At 30.0% G+C, this 13,513-nt stretch overlaps 2 protein-coding genes across 2 annotated transcripts; both read left to right on the top strand.

The window, feature by feature from the left end:
* Window positions 1-419: 419 nt before the first annotated feature.
* LOC122856342 lies at window positions 420-1,274 on the top strand. Its single transcript, XM_044158028.1, has one exon. It carries the CDS (start codon window positions 420-422, stop codon window positions 1,272-1,274), a length of 855 nt encoding a protein of 284 aa, XP_044013963.1.
* A 586-nt stretch (window positions 1,275-1,860) lies between these two features.
* LOC122856341 lies at window positions 1,861-13,390 on the top strand. The gene is made up of 3 exons (XM_044158027.1): window positions 1,861-4,216; window positions 4,391-5,300; window positions 13,174-13,390. Exons 1-3 carry the CDS (start codon window positions 1,861-1,863, stop codon window positions 13,388-13,390), a joined length of 3,483 nt encoding a protein of 1,160 aa, XP_044013962.1.
* The last annotated feature ends 123 nt before the right edge of the window (window positions 13,391-13,513 follow it).

The following is a 13,513-nucleotide window of genomic DNA, read 5'->3' as shown; positions in this document are numbered from 1 at the left end:
TCTCTAATTAATATTGATTCGCGTACAACGGGATTTCTTTATACTTACAATATAAAATAGTAGTGTCTGTCCATGACAACACTTTTAGAGTCAACTCAATACAATATATAATACAATTAATTATAATTTTAGTGAAATAATAAAGTGAATATTAATAGAATTTAAGCCACAGTGTTTGGATTTATTTAAAGTGTTATTCCTATTATTTCAAGTTACAACCTATCCTCCACATCCTTTGATAGCCCTGTATCAAACATAAGGCCTTACAACCCTTGTGAAATTATCGTGGTATATTTGGATACGTGGCGCGATACATTTTTTGGTCCTTCGAGCCGGATTCACCAAGTGAATATTTACCAGTGACTTTAGTGAAGGTACAATAAAATAAGAGTCACAGTTACTCAAACAATTCTACTAAAATGGCACAGCCTAACTCTGATTCTCAAGCAGAATTACTCAAAAAGCTTCACCGACAAAGAGGTGGAATAAAAAAGATGATTACTGAGCTTATGAAAAAGATAAAGATTATACAAGAAAATTTAACTACAAGTGATGTAGATGAACTACAAGTAACACTTGAAATCGTCACAGCACGCTATAGTTTATTTGGAGATATACAAGATCAACTAGAAGAACTTGATGAAGAGAAAGAAGCCCCCGAAAGGGAGCCAATCGAGACAAATTATTCTACTGTTGTTGCTCAAACACGGAAAATAATCCGCAAACTTCAAGGCAATATGAATAATGCAAGTGATACAAATAGTGAAAGTGGTAGTTATCGTGCAAATAATAATTTTTATCCGACAAATATACCAATACCGTCAATACAAATACCAAAATTTGATGGTACACCAGAGAAATGGGCAGCATTTTTTAGTGTTTTTAAAAATACAATTGACGTCAATCAATCTCTGCCAAAGGCACTCAAACTTTATCATTTAACAAGTGTCCTTACTGACAAGGCTTGGTCACTTATTGGTCATCTAGAAATAAATGATGCCAATTATGACCATGCATTATCTATTTTAGTAGATAAATACGAGCATACTCGTCGATTGGCTCGCCGACATTGTTCAATATTAAAAGATTATCCTCATCTTAAAAAGGATACTCCAGCAGCAATCGGTGAGTTAGTTGACACTTTTAGACAACACTTAGGAGCTCTAAAAAATCTAAAGTTTATGATTCATGCTTGGGATCTTCCTTTGACAGATCTCATTCTGTCTAAATTAAATAATAATACAATTTGTCATTGGGAAATGACTATAAAATAGTACCAAAGTACACTGAGTTATTAAATTATTTAGAACAACGTTCTATTTGCTCAGTTTTTCTACACAAGAAGAAAAATCAAATGATACAAAAGAGTGAAAAACCCAAGAAAAGGGTGGAATATCATTGACAACAACTACTACACGTGTCTGTCCAATATGTTCTGAGACACATTCTATATATAGTTGTGAGATATTCAAAGGTTTTACACAAGAAGAAAGGTATAAGGCTGCAGTCAAGGCCTCATTATGCTTGAATTGCCTGAAAAAGGGACACGGGGTCAAAGACTGCAATTCAATGGGGTGTCGTACCTGCGACAGAAGACACCATACATTCTTGCATCGGCCAACGACCACTGAGTCCGACCAGGCCAACACATCAGCTGTTCCAGCAACCGATGAAAATGAAGAAATATGACTACAGCATAGTAGTATACATCCAGGACGACCTATAGCATTTGTAGTCAACTCAACAACAAGTGTATTAGTCGTCTCAGCACTCATCAATGTATTCAATACTGACGGAGAAAAAATACAATGTCGATGTCTTCTTGATACGTGCTCAACTGCAAATTTTATGACTGAAAGTATGGCAAGTAAACTTAAATTAAATAAAAAGAAATGTTCAATCTCAATTGGTGCATTGAACACAGCTTCAACAATTTCTAAACATGTTGTAAGTACCACAATTCAATCTTGTCACACAAGATATGAAAGAACACTAAGTTTTCTGACAGTTCCAAGAATTTCGGAAAATATACCAGATCAAATAATTAATAAAGATAATATTAAAATTCCTAATACAATGAAATTAGCAGACCCTAATTTTCATCAACCTGCTCCAGTTGATATTTTATTGGGAGCAGGTGTTACCATGTCATTATTTACACAAGGACAAATAGATTTGTCTAAATCTGGTGGCCCTGATTTATTCTTACAAAGAACTAAATTTGGATGGGTCATCGGGGGGAGTGCACCTACAAAGGTCTCATCGCAACAAGTGTCTTGCCACCTGGCATCAGACATGCACTTTGATTTCTCAAAATTTTGGGAAATTGAAGAAGTAAAAGATGTTTGTCATCTCACAGCAGATGAATTAGCATGTGAAGAACATTTTCTTCAACATGTCACAAGAAATGAGGTAGGACGATACATTGTCGCACTACCATTTAAACTACCAGTCAATCAATTAGGAGAGACTCGGTCTATAGCAATAAAAAGATTAAATTCTCTAGAGAAAAAGCTTCAAACTAATCCTATGTTAAAGATACAATATAACACTGTACTACAAGAGTACCTAGACTTAGGTCACATGTCTGAAGTACCAGATAAACAATTACAAGAAGATGGTTTTTATTTACCTCATCATGCAGTGATAAAAGAAGAAAGCCAAACAACAAAAGTACGAGTCGTGTTCGACGGTTCAGCCAAGGGTTCCAAGGGTCATTCGCTCAATGAATTGCTACATGTTGGCCCAACAATACAGACAGACATTTTCTCATTACTACTTCGATTTAGATTACACCAGTACGTACTGACTGGTGACATTGAGAAAATGTACAGACAATTTTTAGTACGTCCACAAGATAGAAAATATCAACGTATTTTATGGAGAAATACGTCTGGTATTATCAAAACATATGAATTAAATACTGTAACATTTGGTCTTGCTCCATCACCATTCCTAGCTATACATAAAATAGCTGATGATGAGCAAGAAAATTTTTCTATAGCATCAGAAATACTCAAAAGAGATCTATATGTCGATGATCTTTTAACTGGTACACAAACACTTGAAGAAGCAATTAAATTGAGGGATGAATTAATTCCTTTATTACAACAAGGTATGTTAAATATACGCAAATGGGCTTCCAATGAGCCTAGACTATTAGAAGGCCTTCCAGAGGCTAACAAAAATTTACAATTACAATTTAATGACTCCAGTGCAATAAAAACACTCGGTGTTTACTGGAGATCTACTACAGATACAATTGTTTACACAGTTAAAACAATTACGTTTGACGAAATTACAAAACGCAAAATTTTTTCTGAAATTGGAAAAATCTTTGATCCTCTTGGACTTCTTGGTCCAGTTGTTATGACAGCAAAAATAGTTATGCAACAATTATGGAGTATAAACATTGACTGGGATGAACCTGTCCCATCACCAATTAAAGATGAATGGTTAACATTTTATAACCAATTACAACTTTTAAATGATTTATCTTTTAAAAGACATACAATATTAAATGATACAACAAGTATACAATTACATGGCTTTTGTGATGCCAGTGAAAAAGCATATGGGGCTTGTATTTATCTCAGGTCCATTGATAAAAAAGGTAAAGTTTACACACAACTTTTGTGTGCCAAAGGGCGCATAGCTCCTCTCAAGACACTATCAATCCCTAGATTGGAATTATGTGGAGCATTATTATTTGCTTCGCTTTATACAACAATAATTAAAGCAATACACATAACAATAGATGACACATATTTGTGGTCAGATTCTACAATTGTTTTACACTGGCTAAGAAAAGAGCCAAGTGTTATGAAAACATTCGTGGCAAACAGAATTGCCAAAATACAAGAAAAAACAAAAACAACACAATGGTGCCATGTACGTACACATGACAATCCAGCTGACCTGATTTCAAGAGGTCAACTACCTGAAGAATTCATCAAAACAACAACATGGCAACATGGGCCGTCTTGGCTGTGTGAAGATCCAGATGGCTGGCCGAAATTCGAGATGACCGAGGGTTGCAGTCTACCTGAGCTCAAGGTCAACACATGTCTCAACACAACGACAAGTTCAACACAACCACAAGTAAATATAAACAATAAAAATGATTACAATATTTTAACTCGTTATTCATCTTGGAATAAATTACAAAATGTCATTGCATATTCTCTGCGAATGAAAACAAACAACAAGAATACTGGTTATTTAAAAATCAATGAAATTGAATATGCTACTAATACAATAATTAAACTAGTACAAAAAGAAATATTTTTTGATGACTTAAAAATTCTAGAAAATCAAAGACAATTAAATCAAAAAAGTAAATTAATTAAACTCGCTCCATTTATTGATAAAAATGGATTATTGCGAGTAGGAGGGCGATTACAAAATGCCTCTATTCCATACAATCAAAAGTATCCAATCATTTTACCTAAAAATCATCATGTAACTTCATTAATAATTAAACATGAACATAAAATACACTTGCATACTGGTACTCAAGCCACATTATATGCTGTAAGACAACAATATTGGCCAATTGATGGTCGCAATCAAGTAAGTAAAATAATACGCACTTGTACAACATGTCTACGAGCACAGCCTCGCACAATTGATTACCTGATGGGTAATTTACCAAAAGCAAGGGTTAATGAAGCAATTCCATTTACAATAGTTGGGGTTGACTTTTGTGGACCTTTTTTAGTTAAAGAAAAGAAAGAAAGAAATAGAATTAAAGTTAAAATATACGTAGCAGTCTTTGTATGTCTCGTCATCAAAGCTGTACATCTAGAAATGGTCAGTGATTTAACTACAGATTGTTTTATTGCTGCTTTAAAAAGATTTGTTGCAAGACGTGGTTACCCGACTGATATTTATTCAGACAATGGTTTAAATTTCCAAGGGGCCAACAATGAATTGATTAAACTGCAAGATCAATTAAAATCAAACGATGCACGAGATAAATTACAAGAATTTTTTAACACAAAAAAAATTCAATGGCATTTTACGCCACCACTTTCTCCACATTTTGGCGGACTTTGGGAAGCCGCAGTCAAATCATTCAAGCATCATTTTAAAAGGGTTATTAAACCAGATATTTTATTATCACAAGAAGAATTCAACACCTTGATTATTGAGATCGAGGCAATACTCAATTCACGTCCACTGACACCTATTTCAACTGATCCAAATGATTTTATGGTGCTCTCACCTGGACATTTTTTAATTGGACTTGCTCTCACAACTATAAGAGATCATGACTACAACAACATACCCATGAACAGGTTGTCTAGATGGCAACTGATTAAACAAATAAAACAAGAATTTTGGCAACGTTGGCACAATGAATATCTCAACGAGATGATCAACCGCAGTAAGTGAAACAAAGACAACAACAACATAGAAATAGGCGATGTGGTCTTATTAAAGGAAGCCAACATTCCACCTATGCATTGGGCATTGGGTCGAATCATCGAGACGCATCCTGGGACGGATGGTATTGTCCGTACGGTCACCATCAAAACAGCAAAGTCTACCTACAAACGCAACGTCAAGAAAATAGCACCCCTGGTTCCTTGTGACCCAGAATGACATTAGAATAAATTAAATTTACATTTACTAACACTTTTTTCTGTTTTAGATATTTAAGTTGATCGGCCGACCTCTCAACGGGGGGAGAATGTTCCGGGTCGAACCACATGTCTGTCGGTCCCAGACTGACCAGATTTTTATTCTTTTTATTTTTTAAACAAAATACAATAAGTTGATAAGTTTTAAACATTACTCTGTTTTTTATGGCTAGATCACGAGATCATACAATTTCAAATAACATATGACTAACAATTTTGGTTTATATTTTTTCTAAAATATTTTAAACAACGATTTAATTTATGTACTTTTAATAGCTTTTTACAAACTCGAATATTCCCACACATGGTCAACTCATGCATAGACTTTTGAGTAAAAATCACGTAACAAATAAAACCATAAACTCAAGTTTCTCTTTGGTACTATTATAACATATTTTTTAAAACATTATTTGTCAAGAATTAGAGAAAATCTCACATCTGTCAAACAACTGCACTAACGTATTTTCGATACACAGAATGATCGTAAAATCGACAATAAAAAAGTAAATTTATAACTCTTTAAAATAAACTAAATTTATGAAAACGTCTTGGACTTTCCGGTCGTAAAATCTATATTTTTTGTTTACACATGGTATTTTTTATGTCACCCTTTGGACCACACAAGGCCCAATTTTATGTCTAAAAATCCCACCACCTACACCTAGTTTTTTACCCTCTCTTGAACTAATTTTTGACCAATTAAAACTAATTTTTTAATTAAGTATACACCCATTTTTTGGACTTAACAATTTTCAACAAACTGAGAAATCAGTTGCTCTTCATTTCTTCAGTTCAGTTGCTCGGAATTTCTTTATACTTACAATATAAAATAGTAGTGTCTGTCCATGACAACACTTTTTAGAGTCAACTCAATAAACAATATATAATACAATTAATTATAATTTTAGTGAAATAATAAAGTGAATATTAATAGAATTTAAGCCACAGTGTTTGGATTTATTTAAAGTGTTATTCCTATTATTTCAAGTTACAACCTATCCTCCACATCCTTTGATAGCCCTGTATCAAACATAAGGCCTTACAACCCTTGTGAAATTATCGTGGTATATTTGGATACGTGGTGCGATACAGTAAAATTTCAAGAGTTTTTATTGATAAACAAAAGAGATATACTCGTATTATTTTTGAAAAATGGAAAAAATCAGAGATGGAATAATTTTCTTAATTAATTTTTTTCAATTAAAATAATTAAAAAAAAAAAAAAACCATAAAAGCAATATATTTTTTTTTTAACTTTTCCTACATGCCTATATTTTTTAATTTTTTTTTTGACGACTTTGAAAATTAAGAATTGTCCAAGCCATTGGACAATACTTCTACCGTTTTTCGAGCGTGCAGGTCGTTATTGCATCCGGACCCTCAGTTAAGAATATTATTTTAATATTGAAGAATTAAGTACAGATGATACTCACTGATAACTGTACAAGTATATTAATTATTCGAGTCAATTAATGAGAATAGTAAATAATACTTCTTGCAGTTTTATTTTGAATATTCATACCGAAATAAAAGAAATTAATTTTTTTTTTTTTTTTTTTAAATTAAGCCCTGAACATTGAGGACAAAAAATGGAATGAAGAGAAATATCAAATAATAATCATAATAACTTGCTGCTTAGATTTTAATTAAAAATGTAATCATTCCATTCTCTTATTCCATTTTTTTGTACTCAATGATCAAGACTTAATTTTTAAATGGTGTTTAACTCGAGAATTGTTTGAAGACAGATTTGCCAGAATACATGCTATTTTAGCATTATCAGTTTGTCACTATCTCAAACTGACAAAATTATTGTTGGATATTAGTTCTGTCAAAAATAATGAATATGCAACGAGATAGAGATGTAAAATAGAATTTATAATAATTTGCTGCTTAGATTTTCATTGTAAAAATAATTTTATTACATCAAAATAATTAAAATTCGAAATTAGTACTAAGTGTATATCTAAATATATACAAAATAAGTAATTTGGGGACAGTCACTGAATTCAATGTTATATCAATAGACTAGTCCTTAAACTACGATATGCACAAATTCATATATAATACGTATAAGTATATAAATTCGTGCATATCGTAGTTTGAGGACTAGTTCATTAATATAACAGCGAATTTAGGGACTGTCTTTGAACTACTGTTTTTGTATATTTTTAGATATACACTTACTACTAATTCGCAATTAAATTAATTTTATTTAATAAAATGACTTTTACAATGGGAATCCAAGCAGCAAGTTATTATAAATTTTATTTTACATCACTATCCCGTTGCATATTCAGTACTTTTATAATAAAACTTATTCAACAATAGTTCTGCCACTTTGGGATATTGACAAATCCATGATGTTGAAATAGCACGGGTTCTGGGAAAAAGTCTTTAAACAATGTTCAAGTGGAGGTCCACTAAAAAATTAAATCTTGATGATTAAGTACGAAATAATAATAGAAATATTTAATAATAATTTCTCAAAGATGCATGTACATGCAACACAGTCACGGCATAAGTTTGTCATTATTTCATACTGACTAAATTGTTGTCGGATGCATATTGTTACAGAGACAAACTCAATGTTTAACCTGTTTATGGTATTGAATACAATTTATAATAACTTGCTGCTTAGATTTTCATTGTAATAATCATTTTATTTTATGAAATTAATTAAATTTCGAATTCGTACTAAGTGTATATCTACACTCAGAGAAGGATAAGTTAACAGTTAACATACCAATATGTTTACATTAAACATACAAAAGTTTAATGTTAAGATATATATATTAACAATAAACATAGATATCTTAACTGTTAACATACGTATGTTTATAGTTAACATACGTATCTTTACACGGCCAAATATTTTGATGCGCCAGTCTACTTCTTGTAATCTCTTTTTTTTGACATTATATTGTGATACTATTCTAATTGTAGTATAATATAATATGTACTCGTGTTGTCATAGATTTATTTAAATTTAGTTTTTTTGTAAATTCATTCTTAATTTTACATTAAATTTTCATATTTACATACGTAAATGTCCTCAACTATCAAACTAACCTTCAAATTGTGTCAATTACAGATATCTTAGATATCTTAATAGTTAACATACGCATATTAACTATTAAGATACGTATGTTTAATGTTAATATATATATCTTTGATGTAAACTTATCAGCCACCACCCATTTTAACATGGCATATGTTAACATAAAACAGGATATGTTAACTGTTAACATATCCTTCTCTGTGTGTAAAAATGTACGAGATCAGTAATTTAGGGACAGTCCGATTATACGTATGAACTGATGAATTTGTGCATATCGTAGTTTGAGGACTAGTCCATTGATATGATAGCGAATTCAGGGACTGTCCACGAACTACTGATTTCGTATATTTTCAGATATACACTTAGTACTATTAAGCAATCATATTAATTTTTTAGAATAAATTGATTTTTACAATGAAAATCCAAGCAGCAAGTTATTATAAATTGTATTTTATATCATAAACGGGTTGATTATTCAGTTTTATTTTGTAACAATATGTATCCAACAACAATTTAATCAGTGTGAAATAATGACAAACTCATGACCTGAAAACGTCATGTGTTGTATGTACATTCATCTTTGAGAAATTATTGTTCATTCCTTTTTTTATTGTTGTGTACTTAATCATCGACACTTAATTTTTTAGTGGACGTAAACTTAAACTTTGTTTCGAGACATTTTTCCAGTATTCATACTTTTTCAACATCATTCTGGCAGAATTAGTGATGGATGAGTTCTGTCATAAAAATAATGAATATGATACAAGTAAGGGATGAAAAAATTAAATTTATAATAACTTGCTGCTTGGATTTTCATTGTAAAAATAATTTTATTATATTAAATTAATTAAAATCACAAATTTGTACTAAGTGTATATCTACATATAGACAAAATCAGTAGTTTGAGGCAGTGATGGGTAAATGGTCGATTTTTGAGGTTTCTTACACTTACAGTAAGATACTGTAAGATACTGTAAGAAACTGTAAGATACCTGAGACGCCATTTTGAACATTCTTATTGACTGTCGACTCGACAATTAGTTCTTATTGCTCGATATATATTGGGTACATGTAATTTATTTGTTATATAAATATATATAATATCAAGGAAAACCAGTTTTAAGGAATTAATGTTGCTTGAAACATAATTTTTTAGCAACATTAATTCCTTAGCTCCATCTTTTTCTTAGCTACTGCTTTTCCTCAGACATTTTTTATTTATTAAATAAATAATATACATGTCAGTTTATTTTTAAAAGATAGAAATGTCCAAGAAAAAGCAGTAGCTAAGGGAAAGATGTAGCTAAGGAATTAATGTTGCTTAAAAAAGAATTTCTTTGGCATCTGTAATTCCTTAGCTCCATCTTTTCCTTAGCTACTATTTTTCCTTGGGATTTTTATTTATTAAAAAAATAAAATGCATGTAATTTTATTTATTGAATAAATTAAAATGTCCAAGGCAGTAATAGAAAAAAGATGTAGCTAAGAAATTAATGTTGCCAAAAAATTATGTTTTAAGGAATTAATGTTGCTTTAGTTTTAAATAACTAATTTTTTAACTCGATACGATACGATACGCTCAAGACGATATATCCGATATATCGTCCATATCGACGATTTGACATTAATTTTTTCATAATATTTAAAAAATTTTATTAAAAATTATAAATTCAAATTATAAAATAAAATAAATTCAAAGTACTAAACGGAGGATTTTTTTTCACTTTTTTTAAAGAAAAAAAAACCATTTCATTAAAAAAACAACACTTCGCCTATAATTTAAAAAAAATTTATAAATCTAGAATAGTTAAAAAATAATATTAAGAGGTCTTGAATGTAAAACAACCCAATAACTCATGTCGAAAGGTTGAAGAAAAAAAAAATGAGACATTGACGGGAAAGTTTATTCAAGAAAATGACCTCCAAAAAACCGTTAGAAAAAAAATAAAAATCATCTGTATCAGCAACATTTCAGAGTTTTATTTGTTGACAAAATAATTTTTCAAGGAAAAAAAAAAAACAGAAACCGTGTTTAAACAGCAGGGTATTCACAACTACAGTATACAAAAATATATGAAAAAAAGATAAAACAGCATTTTTTGACAATATTTTAATGGGCCTTTCTGCCGGAAAACCAATTTGCACGCCTTGACCCTGAGACTCCACCGAAGTTTCTCAATTCTACTCTTTGAAAACTTTGTATTTCCTCGAAAATATATTGATCATCATTAAAAACATTTTTAAAAATCCAGATGCCGAAGTATACACATGGTAAAAGTAATTAAAAAAATACATAACCAAGTAGAAAACATATATTTAATGGAAATATAAATTAAATCTGATTATCTGAAGGACTTACAGTTTTGGACTTACTAAAATTGAATTAAGAAAAAATTTAGAAAAGATTTAGAAGATATAAAATAAATTTATTTTATATTTCCAATGAATATATTTTTTTTTCCACTTGGGTATACAGGCGGTTCTGTACTAAGAAAAAAAAATATATAAAATTTCGAGAAAGTACAACAAAAGTAGTTATATAGGGCCGGTTCTAGGCCATGGTGAGGGGACCAGGGGACAGGGGTCAGGATCGGGGGGTCAGATCGGGGGCAGGGGTAAAAATCTCGAAGTTTCTAGAATCTACGAGACGGTTCTAGAACATTCGAGAAGGTTCGTAGAAGATTCGGGATGAATGAGAATATTATTTGATTTTTTTCAATAACAAATAATAATAACAAATAATAATAATTATATATTAATAATAAATAATGATCATAATATTAATAATAGTATAATAATAATAATACTAGTTGATAATGATAATAATGCGAATAATAGTAATACTAGTTGATAATGATAATATTAATCAATATTTATTAAAATAATAATAAATAATAGTAATACTGATTAATAATTATAACAATATTGAGTAATAATAAAATTAATAATAAAAATGTATCTAAAACTATTTAAAATAGGAGAAATTTTAAACGAAGTATTAGGAGTCGAGATGAGTACGAAGGTAGCATGCGTTTCTCACTTTAGCCGCGAGCAACACCCACTTATATGCGTGACCGCTCCCTCGCGTATATCCCACCCACGCACCGCCCCACAACGCTTGACTGCTCCTCCTTATGCATGATACCCGCGTTAAGACTACACATTAAAGATTGAATAATAAAATAAAGTGAACAGATTTTATCAAAGAATTTATTTAAATGTTTCTGGATCATTCAATTGTTATGTGAGAACACTCTCAAATAATTCTTGGCTGCGAGGTCTTCTCACATAACAATTGATAAATCCAAAAACCTTGAAATTAAATACTGTTATAAAATCTGTTTACTTGAGAGATTAATTTTTTTTTGAATGCAAAATAGAAAAAGAGAATGAAAATAAATAACGGGAATCAAGTTGACAAATTTTATAGCGGTATTTATTCGAAGGTTTCTGGACTATTCAATTGTCTTGTGAGAAGTCTTTCTTCCGACGGGAAAAGCCTTCTCCGTGACAACTGGATACCTTCAAATATACCGCTTTAAAATCTTATTGCTTGATGATTTGTTTTTTGATATTAAATAAATAATTTTGATGTTATGTTTTATTCGAAAAGTTCTAAACTGATCTTTTCATTTCGATTGTCATGTGAGAAGCCTTTGCCGTCGGAAATTATCAAAAACCTTCTCATATGACAATTGAAAAAAAGATCGACTCAGAATATTTTTTTCATAAGATATTGTTATGAAACGATTTGCGTATGATTTGACCCCTTTCTTCTACACCCCCTTTCTTCATATATATAGGCCTAAACATTTTACTGCTGTCATCATTAATCATTGTGACTCTATCAAATTATATACATATATATTACGAAGAAATAAAAAAACTAAAATGTCAGGGTAAGTTATTATTGTAATTGGTTTATTATTAATTTTTTTTTGAAATTGTTTTTTGGTGATTAAATTGTTTTTTAGTGATTGAATTTTTGAATTAAATTGTTAGTTTTTTTTTTCTTAATAATTTTTAGTTTTCAGTGTAAAAGTGTTAGTGATTGTTTTATTTTTATTTTTTTTTAATGAAAAAAAATTTTTTTATAGTGTTTTCATGTTATTGAATAAATAAGTGTGAAAAATATTTTTTCATTTTAAACGAGGTTTCAAATTATTAGTTTATGCTTTTTTTTTTCGTGTTTCTTTAAAAAGTGATTGCATGATGAGTGTGTTTTTTTTTTCTTTTTTTGAGAATCAATGATTTTAAATGACCGGTTTTTATTTTTATTTTTTTCTGAAAAAGTATTAATGATATTTAGATTCTTTTTGTGAATTGTTCTTCTAAGAGTATATGATTTAAATTATTAGTTGATAATTAAATTTTTTTTTATTATTGAATGAATGAGAGATGATTTTTTCAAAAATATTTTTTATGATTTGATATTTTTAAAAAACAATTTGAATTTTCTTTTTTTAGAATTCTCATTCTTCACATTTGCGGAGACAACCAATTATTGAAAGCTTGGATTCCAGTAGAATGGGAAAAATTCTACAATGATGAGATAATTGATCTCATCATTCATACTGCTAAAGTATTGATTGCTCCAACATGCTCGTTAGAATTGGAATTCCAAAATCACCAATTCAAGATCAAAGAAGATGACAACGAGCTATATTTTATTGAAGAAAAATAAATAAAATACCATGGATACGAAACTACTCTGAATATGAACGTATGCAGTACCAAAAAATACACAATATTGAAAAAAAAATTGAAGGATAATAAAAAAATTAAATTATGAATTAAAAAAAATAAA

This window comes from Aphidius gifuensis, linkage group LG5, assembly GCF_014905175.1.
Source record: "Aphidius gifuensis isolate YNYX2018 linkage group LG5, ASM1490517v1, whole genome shotgun sequence".
In the NCBI taxonomy this organism is placed as follows: Eukaryota; Metazoa; Arthropoda; class Insecta; order Hymenoptera; family Braconidae; genus Aphidius; species Aphidius gifuensis.
This window is presented reverse-complemented; position numbering and strand designations above follow the sequence as displayed.